At 43.6% G+C, this 17,185-nt stretch overlaps 1 protein-coding gene across 4 annotated transcripts in view; it reads left to right on the top strand.

Annotated features, from left to right (window-relative positions):
- MIDEAS (mitotic deacetylase associated SANT domain protein) overlaps positions 1-17,185 on the top strand; it is a 73,479-nt gene that overhangs the window by 31,363 nt on the left and 24,931 nt on the right. For 2 of the 4 annotated variants that reach the window (XM_083606308.1, XM_083606306.1), the window contains exons 2-4: positions 8,466-8,639; positions 10,627-12,378; positions 15,446-15,757. In XM_083606308.1, the coding sequence (XP_083462434.1) occupies positions 10,834-12,378; positions 15,446-15,757 (1,857 nt within the window). In that variant the 5' untranslated portion in view covers positions 8,466-8,639; positions 10,627-10,833. The remainder of the gene's footprint in view (positions 1-8,465; positions 8,640-10,626; positions 12,379-15,445; positions 15,758-17,185) is intronic. The other 2 variants (XM_083606307.1, XM_083606305.1) reach the window with 1 other exon arrangement.

Here is a 17,185-nt window from a genome sequence, read left to right as displayed (position 1 = left end):
AGGCCACAATATTTTTCTTAAACTGGCTTTTTCTTGTTGTACCTTGGATGAGTAGTTCAGATTAGGGTGCTTCATTTCCTCCTTAGCACATATGGATCTTGGTTGGTCAGGCAGATAATAGAATGATCTAGGCAAAAAATAAATAGCCAAGACAAGGGATCCATTTTTCTTCTTTATTTTTCAAGGCTCGGGTGGTACCTTAGGGCAGATAGAAAAACTGACTCCACATAACAAGCGCCTACATTGTGCATTAAATAAGGATACTTTAAGAAAGATATACAGTATGGTAGGGTTGCCATATTTCAAAAAGTGAAAACCCAGACACAAAAGTTACTGAGCTTTTTTTTTTGCAAAATCTCAAAAAACAATTGTAAAGCTATTTTAAAGGAAATTCGGCAAAATCTGAACAGTGTTTCCTGGCTATGTCCAGGAAATTCCAGACCTATGGCAATCCTACAGTATGGGAAATGTTAATGCATATAAATGTGAGATAATTATACAAAAAGAGGTGTACAAAACTGTGTGTGTTTGTTATTTGTCCCATTTATTTCATTTTCTTATATGTTGTAGTTCACCTTTCTGACATCATGGAACCCAAGGCTGTACACATGTGCTTTTCAAGGAGTCACCCATCCAGACACTGATCAGGCCCTGAACTGCTTAGCTTCAGGAAGGTGGTACTGTGCCTTCAGATTATATGCAGATCCCAGACTCAGGAAAGTGCTTTTTTTGTTCTGCCTCTCTCATAATTCTGGAACCCAGGGCCATCCAATAAAGCTAAATGGTGGAAGGTTCAGTACTGAGAAAAAGAAATACTAGTTCATCACAATGCATAGTTAAAACTATGAATGCCACATAATGTAGTGATGACCATCAACTTAGATGGCTTTAAAAGAGAATTAGCTTTATCTCTCCGCCACCAAATAAATGTGTCTATCCATGGCTTCTGGGCATGATGGCTTTGTTTTACCTCCAGGATCAGAGGTGCTGTACCTTTGAATGCCACTTTCTGTGGAATAACAATGGAGGCAGGCTGTTGACCTGTTGCCTTGCCTGCAGATCTTCCATAGGCTTCTGGTTGGTCCAGGGTGCTGGGCTAGATTGGTTTTTGGTCTGATCCAGCAGGACTGCACCTAAATTCTTAACTATTAGTAACTGTGGGGTTTTTTTCTTCCAACTTTTGAACCCGCTAGTACATGAATCTGCCTTGTCCTTGATCAGGCCATTATTGAACCATCTGTATACTGTTTGGCAGCAGTTCTTCAGAGTCCCTGAGGCAGAGATCTTGCTTATTCCTGATTTCTGAAATTGTTTGAACTAGACATGCCAGGGTTATCATAGAATTGTAGAGTTGTAGAGTTTTAAAGGACCACAAGGGTCATCTAGTTCAACCACCTGCAATGCAGGAATGTTTTGCCCAATGTGGCGCTTGAAACCATGACCCTGAAATTAAGAGTCTCATGCTATACTGACAGAACCAAGGTATGACTGTACTTGCCTGACAAACTATGGCCCCCTATCCAACAATATAGAAGCCAGGTTTTTGGTCTTAATGTGCTTTACTATGAATGTTCTGCCCCATCACTCTTGCTTTGCTCCTCCCCTGGTACAACTGGGATAAACCAACCATTTTGTCCAAACTGGGGTTTGTAGTTTGTTGCTCTGTAGCAAGCCATAATCTGCAAGCCAACGATGAGACATGGTTCAAGACTGACAAGTGATTGTAACTTGCACATGTAACAGGAAGTCCAGCTTAATTGCAGCTTTCTGGTTTGTTTATCCAGCTCTTCCCGGGGAAGCAGCAAAGCAGGAGTCATTGGGGAGCATGTTTCTCATTCACAGTAAGTGGCTTACTGTTGATGTGTGAACGTGGCCTGTGTGTTGCTGCCATTGCTGTGTGAACCTTGAATTTAAAACAACATACTGAAGCTAAAGCGGATCTTGGAATAGTTTTTAAGGCCCAGAAAAGTTGGTGGAAGTGATCTGGAAATAGCCAGCTGCCTAAGCAGGTGTAGGAAAAGGGATTGGATGTAAAGGCACTAGCTTCTTGAAGAGGAAACAGATAAAAGAGAGTGTCTCTAAAACTGGAAGTCAAGAGAGTGGAATCTCTTGGGAGAAGACAACCTCCTGGGAAGAATCCATTCATTGGAATGGTTGACAGAGCACATTGCTCAGGTTAAAGCGGTACAGGTATTTTAACCAAATCCTGATGTAGATTATCTAACAAGCAAAACAAAACAGAACTTGAAGGCAAAACTAATAGCTGCATGTGAATTTTATTACAGTCTTGTAAATAAGTCACAAAGGTTATTATCCCAGGGATTACTTTTTATTATCCTCCCTAACCGCGCATACTGTTTAGGGCACTTTGTTGCTCTATGAAAATCAAAAGCAGACTCTTCTCTAGCTCATGAATGCTGCCTGGCAGTGGTTCTTACTAGGCCACAAATAAGTGAGTGACCCTTTACCTGCTCGACTGATTTCAGATGCTATTTCAGATGCTACCACAGTCTTTTGGGGACGGGGAGAGCAGAAAACAGAGACAGTCTCCTGTGATCTTGCCTAGAGAGTTTTATTCAGTGTCAAAGTGTTGAGATAGATGGAGCAGCAATGCATGATACTTGCAGCACATTCCTGTCTGCGTCTACCCAGAATTAAGCCACGTTGAGTGTAAAGGGTCTTGCTCCAGATAAATAGATACAGGATTGCAGCCTTAATCTAGCACACTGCTTTTGATAAAGTGTTCTTAAAGGAAGAGGCCCTGTTCCTTAGCAAAGACCACGGTATAAGGGCTGCACTGCTGTTCAGTTTCCTGTGAGTTAGCTCAGTTGAACACTGTGGAAATATGCATAGAATTGCACTGCAAAGGTCTGCATAACTATGTGCCTGCTTGTGATTCCAGATATAAGTGAGATAGCAGATGCCGTTGAGTAGAAGGCAGAATTCGTGCACGAGGCTCTCAACAGATGGGTAGGCAAATGGGAGTTTAATGTTACTAGATGTGAGGTCATGAACTTGGCATTTGAAGTAGAAAAGATATGCCGGCTAAATAGAAAGTGATATTTGAAAGGAAGAGGAATAGTTAATTTTTCAGAACAATCTTTTAAAGATCTTTAAAGAAGTATTGTACAAGGCAATTAACGTGAAGGGAATGCTGTTGAAATTGTCAACTTCTCACACAGATTCTGATGAAAATTAGGAAATCAGGCAGGCTAAGTTTCAGATGCCAGGTTAAAGTGGCTTTATTTCAGGAGGCCTATACATCGTAAATGTTTTGTTCTTGTATATTTTAATAAATGTTTGAAGTTTTGTATATTGCACGCTTGCTTGTTTGTGAACCAATTTTAGACCCAGGTGTGGGGGAAAGTGGGGTGTGCTTTAAAATAATAATAATAATAATAATAATAATAATAATAATAATAATAATAATAATATAGCAGCAAGCCACAGGTAAATAAGCTACTCAGGCAGAGGTATAAGCTGAAGACTGGAAATGAAGGTGTCTGGTGGGCTTATTGCAGAGACTATTTCACAACCTAGGGGCCACTTCTGAAAAGACTCCACTTTGTGTTTTGGTAGATAGGGCATGTAGCAGTGTCTGTCCAGGTGACCTGAGGGAACAAATAAACTTGTGTGAGAGAAGCTCCTTCAGGTCACAGCAGTTGTGTCAGGTGAGGAACACTTCGTTCTTGCCATGTGGTTCATGATCACAGTTGCAGAAACTGGCTAGCTTGTGTACAGGACTACAGTTTTTCTTGTGACTAAGCCCATTGAACTCTGTAGGAAAGCAATTCATCTGCATTTATCTCAATAAATCCTTAACAGCAACCCATTGAGGCAGGTCAGGATTTTCCCGATATGACAGATTAAGGTTGGGTGGCAGTGGCTTGCCTAATTCCACCCAGTGCATATCTGATGAGAGGTGAACCAGGAACTTCCTGATTTACAGCTCATTCTTTTATTTAATATGTTGTAATCCTGCCCTTCTTCCAAGGAGCTAAGGATGGTGTATTTATTTCTATCTGTTTAAAATATTTCTAGGCTGTCTTTCTGGGCAATGCCTGTCTGAGGCGGTTTGCAAAAATTAAAAAATGTCAACAATGCAACAACCATTAAACCATCAAATTCCTTCCCTCCACTCTGAGAACAGTCCATAAAATATTCAGCCAGCCAATTAAAGCACTATCCACAGCAATGAGACAGTCCAGGCCATAAAACATCAGTCAGGAATAAGGCAATCGGAAGAGTGTACAGCAAATTTAAGAGGTATGTTAGGAAGATGATTGTATAGGGTTACCCGGTGAGCTTCGTGGATTATTTGAAGCCAGATCTATCCTGTCTGATCCAGCATTTGCATCCACTTGGCTGTCTGTGACTATGTTACAGTAACTCATTGAACTTCTAAAAATGTTTAGAGATGGTGGTCACATTATTTTTTTTAAGTTCCTGTTTTAATTTTACTGCATTTTCTAAAAAGATATTGCATCAGGAACCCTTTGGTTTGTGCTTTTGAAGCTCTTATACTAGGTTTTTGGGTTTTGGGGGTTTTTTTTGTCACCCAGGGAACTACCTTGGAGAGATGCCACAATTTCCTTGGCCTAAAATGAGGCAGATATCATTTTCTACCAATTTTTTTTTAAATAATGTGGGCAAGAAGTAATTTTTTTCTTTGTAGATTAGTTATAAAAGTTTGTTTCCAAAGAGCTGATTTTGATTTACTTCTGAAGGACTTGCGCAACCCCAGGGGGATTTTTTGCTTTGAACATCTGTTGCTCCGGTGCCATAGTGCAAAGTGTTTTGGAAAAAAACCCCTCCATTTTTGAAAAGGCTGAAAACATGGCAGCACAAATTAAAATTATTATTATTTTTTGTATGAACCAGAATGAAGGCATCAAGTTGGACTGGAAATTTGGAACACACTTACAAAAGTATTATTTTTAATGTGCAAATATGAGGACACAGTTGATGAGATATCAGAGTTCTGTAGATTGGTAGAACCTATTTTACAACTAAGGAAACAATAATTTCTTTTAGGCCATCACAGTTTGCAAAGACATGAATGAGTCACAGTGAGCTCTGGTCTCCCATGCTCCCCAATTTCTTTCTCCTCTTTCGCAGTTGTGTTTAACCACAGTTTGTTGTGTTGCCTGCACTATGATTGGCTTCAAACAAGCCAACTTCAGACTAAAGTTACTGAAGCTGGCTTGTTTAAACTAGCCATAGAAAAGATTAACCACAGTTCCACGTCTGGAAGGAATAGCAATATGTGCTTCATCAAAAGTGGTATCTTCCGAATTATTCCTTGACAATGTGGGAGGAGGAGCAAGCGAGTAGGAAGGAGTGGGTGAGCCCAAGGCTCATTGCCGCTCATTCACGTCATACAAAACTGGTTTAGTGCAACATGCAAGTGCGGTCACTGAGCACAGAGCGTGAATTGAACTTTGATCCAAAGTAAAACACTCCTCTGACCCACATGAACTCTCATTAGTCCTTTATGTCCAAAGGAGGCAATCACATTAACATGAGTTGCTACCTCTTGAGATTAATAAATTGTCCTCCATCCATATTGTTCAACCTATTTATCTGAGGAACAAAATGAATGCTATCATTCTGACCACTTGGAGGGAAGAAAGGATTCCACCCTTCCCAGAATATATTTTCCCAACCAATTTCCTTAACCTTTTCTTATATGACCCAAACTGTTGTTCTGGCTTACGTATAATTGTGTGTACACAAACAAACCTTCACCCCTGGTATCCCCACTGCACTCACAAATCTTGCAAACAATATCTTTTTATATGAAACTTGCAGTACCTCGGGGAGAGAGTGAACATTTCAGTAATGTATGATATCATTGGCTGACCTAAGATTGCTTACTCTTTCAACAGCAGGATGACTCTTGGGTTAAATACTTTAAAAAATAATGATAACTTGGTCTAATGATGGCAGTGATGTCATCAGGAGTTGCCCAGACTTCAAAGAGGATAACTGAGTCCTTAGTAGAGGCTAAATGAAAATGGAAGACTGATTTCTAGGAGACTTGGCTAAGCTTTAAGGCTGGATGATTGACCACAAAGTTTCTGGTTTGGCCAAAGCTGTAATTCTTAGAAACTGAATTCTGTCATCATAAAAAACAAAGCTGTCTCCTGAGGACAGGAGAGGAGAACATGAAGCACCAAAACATATTCCATTGCTTGTCCTAGGGGGCGGCGGGGGGGGGGGGGTAATTTCAGGTCAGTGCAAGGAGGATGGATTTTGTATTGAAATGTTCAAGTGAGGGAATTAATGGAGTGCAGAGTCTGAGGTCAATATGCTCGGTGGAGGAAACAGAAGATGAGTTTGCAGATGACTAATGATTATGCCTAATTTTTCTATGATACTGCGGGGTTGGCTTGCCACTCTTCTGAGAAATCAAACTCCTGCTTTGTTTTGCAATCAGTTATTGCCAGCATGTTGCTTTCTGCTCCAGCGTCACATGCAGCCTTGTTTACTGCTTTTAGCAACGCCACAAAAAGCAAGAAGTGAAAGGGGCATGTACGGAAGGATAGAACCTTTCGCAGGCCTCTTACATGAGTCCCAGTGGCATTTGTTTTAAAGTCCTGTAAAAGAAGAATTGTTCTCTTGTGGTTCTTTCTCCTGCTAGGGTTTCATAAACATAAGTAGGTTGTGTATCAGTTGCATTTTTAAAAGCAGAATTTTTTTCCATCTCTCGGGGTCCCGTTTCTCTCCCGGAGATATTTTTGTGCTGTCTGGAGGGGAGTGGAAAAATGAGCTGAGAGCATTTTATACTTGTTGAAGGAACGCCCTGGCTCTGTAATGCTGGATTGCAGGATTCCACTGCTGGCAGCCGGTGTGGAGAGGGAGGGAGGGAGAACAGTAAGCGTGAATGGATGAGGAAATGAGTCAGTAAAATGCAGGCCCATGATCCACATGCAAGGAAGTAGAGTCGGCCTAGAAGGTAAAAGTTGCAGAACAGCCCCCCCCCAGTGCTTGCCACATCCTCCCCCCCTTTCTTTTTAACAACCCTATTTGCATGCTACTTTCCCTTCTTCACATCTCTACCTTTTAAGCTGTCTTACATTTTTGACAAGGCTCTGCCAACAGGAGTTTAAGACAGAAATGCACATTATTTTTCAAATACGTAAAAGTAAATTAATTGTGCAGAGAGGCGCTGGTGGAGTTGAATGAAGGCCTATGAATAGACACTAAGCAGATAGACACTTTTGAGGAGCAAGACTCCCCCCACCAGCCAGTTAACCAGGCAGGGAAGTCGGGGTGAAGGGCTAGGGTCTTACTCTTCACTGATGCACACAAATGGCTACGTGTGTGTGGCTAGGTGAACTTCTGAAAATATATACGGACAAATAACTTGTGCTGACGTATTTGCAAGTGCAGATGAATACAAGTCAGCCAACAGTCCACATTGGGGATCTGCTGATCAGATAAAACAAATTGCAGTACGATAAACTTATGCCACATAATAAATGTCAGATACTGACATTGCAGTTGTGTGCCAGATACTGACATTTGCATTGTTTCCCAGTAGTTTCTGCGTCTCTCCGAATCCTCAGGATGTATTATTGGAGGAGATGATGTCAACTATGAGTTCTGTATTGAGATCGTGTCAGGTGTAGAATTCTGAATCATCACTATGTTCTCAGGTGGTTTCCTAGCTAATGTTGATTTCAGCTTTTCCAAGTGCATTATCTAGTCTCCTCTCTGCGCAACCAGTTATTTTATTTGCCTTCAGATAGGAATACTTTTTATATGTTACTTCACTTGTACTGCAGAAAAGGGAAGGGTGATATTTCCGTTTCCTCATGTGGCCCTGCAGGTGTTGGAAATAATGTTAAAATCCAGGATGTTAATTGGTGACAAGTCATTGGTGACTAGGGTTGGCTTTAATCTTAATTAATCTTAATGTGCGTTCAAGATGTTTGGCTAAGTGTCAGTTATTGCTTTGAGAGTGGAGACAATTCATAAGGCGGGAAATAGCTGATTGACTAATACCTCTGCTTTATTATCAGTCTTTGGAAGTCAAACCCACATGGCACCAGAATGTATTGCTATCCCACAGAAAAGATTTTTTCTATCCCTATCTTCTCTGTTCTTTATGAAGCAAGCTGCTTGTTTATGTTATCTAGCAATGGTATTTAGTATTCTTGTGTCTTAGCTGGTAAGCTTCCTGGTATGATTCATCATGCTCTTTTTAATTGCCTTGACTTTGTAACATCACAATCCATCAGAGAGCTTCTTTTTTTTACTTTTAAAATTGTGAATATTGTTTCATTATATCTTTGCCCAATTTGACAACAGTTTTTGTACGCTGCACTTGGCACTTGAGTTTTTCGGTGGTTTGAGGGTACGGCAAACTGTGTCTGTGACAAAACTCTGTTTGGCATTTCTGGTTGTGATATTTTGGGGAGCAAATAAAGGGACTGATCCTTTTTTCTGTCTGCACTTAGGTACTTTCCTTCACCTTCCTCCTATTTACTGTATATTGCTCAGTGCTGAAAGGTTACTTAAGAAAATATAGGATGCTTTTAAGCAGCTTCCCGTGGAATGAGAAGCAGTTAAACTGGGAAATTCCTGAGCAGAAATGACAGCATCGAATTTCTATGAAAGCTCCTTTGAAAAAAGTGAGCAGATGTGGCCTTGCTTTCTAGAAAGCTCTGTTCTCAAGTGCAGTTTGACAGTCCCTGCAGAAGCTTCTGGCTGCATCATCTTCTGCTCTCAGAGACATAGTTCATAACAGTGGATCATTCACTGGATATCTGTCAGCTGGATATCTATCAGCCCTTGTGTGTAAAGCATGCTGGGTTGGATTCAGAATCCCTGCGAGTTGAGCCCCCCTTATGGGAGGCATCTGCTGGAAGGAAAGGGAGGAGGTGATCTTTGCAGATTCCTGCAGCTCTTCTCCCCACTCCCACCCTGTGCCATATGAAAAGTTGCTGCAGCCACCTGGGTGACCCTCCAGAGCAGTTGGTGGGGCAATGGGCATGCAGGAGGAAGGAGAATATGGTGGAAATTACCTCCTTCCCCATCCTCTTTTCGATCTCAGTCCCTTCTACGGATCGAAGCAGTTCTTCCACTTGCTGAAGGGACACTTTGGAACCAACCTGTTAGTGCCTTTCTTTATGTTCAGGGGATTCTGCTGCTGCTTTAGCGTTGCAGATTGTAAGACTAGAGCAACCTTTCTTGCAAACTCATTTGCCTGACAGTGCTCAAGGCGGTCTGTTTTGGAACAGAAGAACTGCCAGTGGGTGCACAATAGCGTTTGTTGCAGGAGGGAGGAGCAGAACACTCCATCACATCCTGAAGTAGGATCTTAATTGGGAGCTAGGAGATTTTGGTGCAAAAAACCCCCACATCTGTGCAGGCTCCTTGGTAACCTCCTGATATTTTTCATACTGTGCGTTTATATAGTGTTTCTGTGTGGTGAGCTATTTATACTTAACCTTAGTCTCTACCCAAGCTATTATTTAGATCAATTATTACATTTTCTTTTTAAAAGCAATCCATTGTTAGGCTCGCCTCTGGTTCTCTGGTCATACCAGACCTAGACATGCCTTGGCAAACTGAACCATGCTATTTAAGTACGGGTCAAGAAAGGTTCACTGCTAGTAGTAACCAGCAAATGAAGTTGGGCTATCTGTGTAATGCGACAGTGCACTCTACTGAGTCACTGGAGAAGAGAACATTCTGCTTGCAGCAGAGGCACGGAATGCATCTAGTGCTTCTTTCTACAAAGCAAACATTTGTCTCTAGTTTCAAACAGGGTAATTTCATTTGGGCAGGGTTCATGGTGGCTGACTTACAGTATATGGGAACAGGCTTAAGATACGCTATGGAACACTTATTTGGTACGTTGATTTGTCAGACTTCTAAACATTTTTTTTTTTAAATGATGCTCCTCCACCTTGGGCTAGTAGAAGGATTGCAGAGTGTTCATATTTTGAACTGTAGACTCCGTATCCATGAGCTCAAATCAGCTGGTCTACAAAAGAATTGCAGAACAGCCAGATATATCTGCACTTAGCTTTGCACACTATTTTTATTTTTTCCAACAATGGGGATTGAGGCCAGGGTTAGATTATCAAAGAGGCAAGCAAGGCCCCAGCCCAGGGACCGCAGTTTTAATAATACAGCACAATTTGCTTTTATTATGGCCATTTATAATCTGCCCTTCACCCAAATGTCCTGGGGAAAACACATATATATTTAAAACCAAGAATTAATAATCTAAAACTAAGCAAACTACAACATACACAAGTTGATTTGCAATGAAAACTAAAGGCAGGAGCAGCAAAACCAAGCACTCTGGTCTCACTGGAGCTTCTGCAATGGAGTGCTCCAAGTCTGAGGTTGGCTGTCCCACATCCTTGGGCCAGAGGGGCATTGCCTCCTATCCTTGTCTTGTGGAAGCGCTTCTAGATCTGGTCCTGCCTTCTTGTCCGCTTTGGATTTGGAGTCGCCTTGAAGAAGGGGAATTTGGCTCCAAGTCCTGATGGGGATAGATGGACTGGCTGAGTTTTTGAAAGCTTCACGCAACAGTGTTGAGATAACTGGTTATCCTGACCTGAGTTGCAGGTGTTTGATTTTTTGCTTATTTCTTTTCTTTTCCAGGCGCTGAAGCTAAGCGGGCCGCCGAATAGAAAGAGGACTGAAACTTGCCTCTTACCTCTCTGCACGGACTAGACTTGAAGAGAGGAGAATTTCTTTTTTGCTGTCTTTATACTTACCCTCTCCTTTGTGCACAAGCACTAGCAATGGGTTGGCTGTTAATCTGAGATATCTTGTCTCTTCCTTATCCTCGGGAGGATAGACTGAACCATGAGTCTGCAGGCCCATCCAAAGTCTTCAAGCAAGAGGACTGGGAAGCGGATTGCCTTTTTCAATGAGGAAGAAGTTCAGCAGCAGCAGCAGCAGCAACAACAACAACAACAACAACAGCAGCAGCAGCAGCAACAGCTGCTGCTTAAAGAAGGGCAGTACTTCAACCATGGGGGCAATGTGCCTTCTTCCCAGGGCATGGAGCTTTCCAAGCCAGGGGTATACGGGGGTGTCCACGGCAATGCTGCTTTGCTGAACTCTCTTTATCAGGATAGAGGCGATGCGAGGATGATCCCCCAGCAGCTGGCTGCTGCCAAGTGGCAGAACTCTCTGGTGGGGAACCGGTTGCCAGAGCGCAGCGATGCCAGCTGGCAGCCTCAACCGGGAGGCTGGAATCACGGGATGGTGTATGGGGGTGCCCAGAAAGGGGGGCACCCCAATGCCAACATCCCAGGTTTCTTCAGCCACCAAGATCCCCTGAAGAGGAACCGGGAGAAAGGTGTGGTGGTGTCGCACCTGGACTTGTATGGAGATGCTGTGCAACAGATGATGTCTCATAAAGCCCAGTTAGAACAGCAAGCCCTGGTCAGGCAGCAAGCCCAGATTAATTCTTTTCAGCAAATGCAGAAGCAGCAGCAGCAACAACAACAGCAGCAGCAGCAGCAGAATCAGACCCTCCCGTTGCAACCTTTCCAGCTTGCCTTTGGCCACCAGGGCCAGAAGCAGGGTCTCCCTGAACTGTTGCATGTCTTTCAGCAAGCTCCTCCTACTTCCAGCCCAGCCTTTACCGCCCAGCAGAAGCAACAAGCTCTTCCACAGTTGCAGCTGTTTGAAAACTTTTATCCGCAGCAGCAGCAGCAGCAGCACCATCAGCAGCAGCAGCAGCAGCAGGCGGCTGTGCAAGGCTTTGGCATGCAGCAACCTGCATCTGTCACGCAGCCTCATGGGGCAGGGCCACCCCAGCCTCCTCAGCATCATATGGTTTCCCATCAGTTCCACCCAGTTACCGAGCGGAACCAGGAGCTGCTGAAGGCACTGACGGACCCAAACCCACAGACTGTCCTTCCCCAGGCCCAGATCCCTCTCCCAAGGAGATCACGGAGGCTTTCCAAGGAAGGTGTCCTGCCAGCGTCTTCCGCGGAGGAAGCTTTGGCATCCAAGCCAGCTGAGGAGTATTCTGGCGGTGTGTTGCCCCATCACTGGCAACCGCAGCAGCACCCAGAAGTCCAGTTTCGACACCAGCCCGAAGCGTTCAGTCACAACAAGGAGATCTATTTGCAACCTGGCAGAGTGGAGCTGGAGCATGGGGAGATGCCAGCTGGCGCCCAGCCCGAAGCAGAGAAAGCGGGCGTGTATGAGAACGCCAGCCAGGCAGAAAAGCCGGTGGGTGCCACAGAGGGCCTCGGCCAGAGAGCCAGCGACTTTGGTGGGGTCAGAGGCGGCGTCATCCAGAGCACACGGAGGAGACGGCGTGTTTCTCAGGAAGCCAATTTGCTAACCCTGGCTCAGAAGGCTGTGGAGTTGGCTTCTCTTCAGAATCTCAAAGTAAGTGGCATTTCCTGACTTGCACCGTGACTATTGCCTCACCTCACGGGATGCAACACCTTAAAAATGTTAGCAGATACCACTATTCCCCTGTTTGTCCACTTAGAAAGCGTAATGCCAGCAAGAGCTTGTAAATAATAATAATAATAAAATAGTCAGCAAATTGCTTCATCTTATTTTTTGAAGAGCATAGTACTTACAAGTGTAGTTTCTGGGGAACAGGTGATTCTTACCCTGTCCGTTGCATTTTGCTCTGAAGATGTTGGGTGGTACTCAAGGATGTGTTTTACCTGAAGTAAATCCATTGAAAACAATGAACATGACTTAAGTTAGGACAATTAATTTCAGTACATCTGCTCTGAGTGAAATGTAGCTGAATACTGCCTGTTAACTTCTCTAATGTCCTGGAACCAAGTTTACCAATTGTTAACATCATAGCCAGGTACAAGGCTTTCTGGACTTAATTGCACCATTTGGAAAACAAACACAAAGCACCTCTCTCTCTCTCTCTCTCTTTCTCTCTCTCTGTGTGTGTGTGTGTGTTTGTGTCTCTGCATGTGCTAAGCTTTTCGCCTTATTTTTGGTTCCCTCTTCCTCTGTAGCAAACATCTCCTACAACTGAATAAAGAGAGAGCAAATGCTAGTTCCGTCTCCCAGTAGCCAGGCTAGCTTTGCCGCTCCCTTCTGTGGAATGGGATAAGGCTGTAAAATGAAGAGAACGAACTGCTGTGTGACAGAACACTTATCTCTCTCTTTCCCCTCCTCCTGCCACAGTAATTAAGGAAGTCTCCAACATAAACCCTTGGGAGTTTTCAGCAAAACTTTTGTAATGTCTGAGCTTACATTTTTTTAAAGATGGGAATACATCAAGTGTATAGCCTGCTGAAACTGGAAACCTGTGGGGAGTTTCAGCTAATAACTTTAGTAACTGAGAGGGTTTGAATGTGATGTTTAGGTGTCGTATGACAATCAGTTAACTCTAAAGTGTGGATTCAAAGTAGTCTTGCATCCTCCTCATGCTAATAGTCATTGTGAATTAGTCCAATAGATTAGTAAAGGATTGGGAGGAAGCAATAGGATGCTTGGCCTGGATGGTGTAATTACTAGTGTGTTAGATTTGGACATGAGAGTTCGAGACTTGGTAGTACTCAGGAATCTGAAACAGTAATACAGTCAAGCTTGCCTTCTGCCCTCTTGCCACAGAATATTCACTATCTGGATGGACCACCTATAGAATGCATAGTGATGTAGGTATGTTTGTGTGTGTTTTAAATATCTGGCTAGAGCAAATACAGAGACGCGGGTGGCGCTGTGAGTTAAACCACAGCGCCTAGGGCTTGCAGATCAGAAGGTCGGCAGTTTGAATCCCTGCGACAGGGTGAGCTCCCATTGCTCGGTCCCTGCTCCTGCCAACCTAGCCATTCGAAAGCACACAGTGCAAGTAGATAAATAGGTACTGCTCCGGCGGGAAGGTAAACGGCGTTTCCGTGCGCTGCTCTGGTTCTCCAGAAGCAGCTTAGTCTTGCTGGCCACATGACCTAGAAGCTGTACGCCGGCTCCCTCGGCCAGTAAAGCGAGATGAGTGCCGCAACCCCAGAGTCGGGCACGACTGGACCTAATGGTCAGGGGTCCCGTCACCTTTAGAGAAAATACAGTCAAGCAGTCATGTCCTCTGATAGGCCCCATTTCAGCAAGAAGATTGTATCAGGAGAGATAATTTCACCCTAGTAAAAGGGCATGAATCCTAATAAGTCAACAGGAAATCAGATCTGATAGTTGGTAATGGGCGCAGTATCCAGTGCAGCTCATACACAAGCAAAACAGACTTCTGCTTATGCAAGAGGACTTGACCTTCTCCCTGCAGGCCCTTGCACACTCTCAAAATCTGCTCTGGAAGGTGGGTGGGTGGGTGACTTGGGAGCAAATTTTGGCTGCGCAGGGAAACACAGGAAGGTGGAATCCCATTGTGTGACCAGAAGTCTGCTCACACAACATTTGGATTACGCTCAGTATCCTTATAAAAACCTCTGTTTGAGTTTGCAAAACAATCAACCCGAAGTTCTAGGAGGATAAATGCATTGGACTCCTGGATTGTGTACACAAGAGATTCCTTTTTCTTCTTCATTGCATTCCTTGGTATACTTGGTAGAAGATGCTGCCATTATTTACTACTTTCCCTTGCTGTAGTTCCAGACTCATAAACTTTCATGCATCATCTCTCCCAAGTCAAGAAAATTACCATACTTGTCTGTACTGGCAGTACCACTTTTAACCTGGGGGCAGTTGGATGCATGTGTGGTAAATCACGTTTGAATTCAAAGGGTTTAGCAGGGTAGCAAGTTTGTTTGTTTTCAAAATTTATCCTCCACCAAAGGAGTTGCCTGAAATGGCTTACATATAAAAAGGCAAAAAAAATAAAAATAAAAAGCAATAAATCAAATTCTTTAAAAATGAGCAAATAATAATAATAATAATAAAATTTTATTTATATCCTGCCCTCCCCGGCCAGAGCCGGGCTCAGTGCAGCTAACACCAGTAAAATTACTTTTTTTAAAAAAAAAAACACCACACCAATTTAAAATACAGGTTAAAATATAATTTAAAATGCAGCCTCATTTTAATAGTAGCCCATAAATCAAAACCATAAGGGGAGGGAAACATAAAGGTCAGACTGAGTCCAAACCAAAGGCCGGGCGGAACAGCGCTGTCTTGCAGGCCCTGCAGAAAGATGTCAAGTCCCACAGGGCCTAGTCTCTTGTGACAGAGTATTCCACCAAGTTGGGGCCAGTACTGAAAAGGCCCTGGTCCTAGTTGTGACCAATCTAACCACCTTGCGACTTGGGGCCTCCAAGGTGTTGTCATTTGTGGACCTTAAGGTCCTCTGCGGGGCATACCAGGAGAGGCGGTCCTGTAGGTACGTGGGTAGAATCAAAATCTCTTATGTAACCTAACCTCTTGGGGCAGGGAGTTCCACATACGGGGCAGCACCACAGAGAAATCCATTGACCACAGCTTATTGTTAGCTTATTCAGATACCTTAATGCTCACGTGACCTTTTTGTTCTAAGGAGCCAGAAACTTCAGAAGAAAGGAACAGGAGTGAGGCGGCAGTCACTGCACCCAGGAGTGTCGTAGAGTTTGCCAGTTCTTCGCCAGCCCCAAAGAGAGCCCGGGAAGACAGCAGCCTCGTGCCTCTCATCATGCCCGTGTCTGTGCCTGTGAGGAGGCTGGACTCTCATGATATCGGTAGTGAGAAGGGAGAGGAAGGGAAGCCACAGCGGTTTGTGGCAAACGACCGAAGCTTCGCTGAAAGCAAGCCTTCCGTAATCGTCACCCGGAGGAGGTCGAATCGCAATTTGAACATGGATGTGCCAACTCAGGTAGGTTTGTGTTTGGGATCCTGATTGTGGTCATGGGGCAGTAAAGTGAATCTTACTGGGTCTTGTCTTGTTGGTTATTTATGGCACCTTTCCCACAGAACAGGCTGCAGCTTATTGGTTCAGGTCATCCCTCTTGTTCTCTGCCACTGGCCTGGTTCTCATTGGGCTGGCCCAAGAATTTTTGGCATCTGAGGCGAACCACAAAATGGCACCCTCCACAGTGCCAGGGAAAGGGGGCTATTTTCTCCTTGGAGAAAATAGGTGAAGCAGACTTGTTAATAAAAAAAAGAATAAATCAATTCTGGCTGTATCTGGTATTAAAATGGTGAAACCTCTCTGGCTGCTTTGACCATAGAAAGGAGAAGCAAAGGATATGAAAGCCAAGTCATCTTTGGTGGTAGGAATTTGATAGGCTGAATGAATAGCTTTCATTTGAGTGAGAGTGATTTCAAGGAGGTTTTATCATGTCAAGTATGTGGACTATTTCTGAATTGTATAGAAATTAATTTTTTTTGAGAGACTGTGAAAGCACTTATGTGTCGGAAGACACCGTAGAAAACAAATGTAAATAATTGCACATGAGGAGTTTACATCTTTCCCCCCCCCCCTTACATTTCTTCCTACGCAAGTGATTTTCCTAAACGTAAGTCGGGCATGGTGATCTTGCATGAAACTTTCACAGTGCTTATAAGCATTATGTGGTCACTAAGTAGTCACAGCTGGCATTTCCCCATCTTATTTACCTGGGTCTTGATGGGGAAAATTATGGTTTTGTTGGCCTCATAAATGACTGGCAGAATACAATCTTCCACGAAGAAAAGGTTTTCTGAGAGAGGCTTATCTGTGCTACATCATCCAAGCCTGATGTCTTTATAAGGCCACATTGTGTTTCTCACAGCTCCAACAAATTTTACTATTACATTTATCTCCCCATCCCCCAGGAGCTCAAGGTGACATGCATGTTTCCTTCCAGTTTGTTGAGAGGATAAAATAAGAGCAGGGAGGAGCCATGTATGCCACTTTGGGCTCTTGTGAGGAAAAGGGGGAATATAACTACAATTTACAGTTGTACCTTGGTTCTCAAACACCTTGGTACTCTTACGTTTGGTACTCTTACGCTGCAAACCCGGAAGTAAGTGTTCCGGTTTGCAGACATTTTTCGGAAGACGTACGTCCAACACAGCTTCCACTTGAGTGCAGGAAGCTCCTGCAGCCAATCAGAAGTCGTGCCTTGGTTTTCGAACAGTTTCGGTAGTCGAATGGACTCCCGGAATGGATTAAGTTTGAGAACCAAGGTACCACTGTATTTGTTTAAGGTAGGTTAGGCTAAGAAAAAGTAACTGGCTCAGGTCAGCCAGTTGTGGCTGAGTGGGAATTTGAACATTGGATTTGCCAGTCCCACTTCAACTTCACTCTGGATTGGCAAAA

Source organism: Podarcis filfolensis (assembly GCF_964270895.1).
Source record: "Podarcis filfolensis genome assembly, chromosome: 1".
NCBI classification, from domain to species: Eukaryota; Metazoa; Chordata; class Lepidosauria; order Squamata; family Lacertidae; genus Podarcis; species Podarcis filfolensis.
Note: the sequence above shows the minus strand (reverse complement) of the source record. Positions and strands in the feature narration are given on the sequence as shown.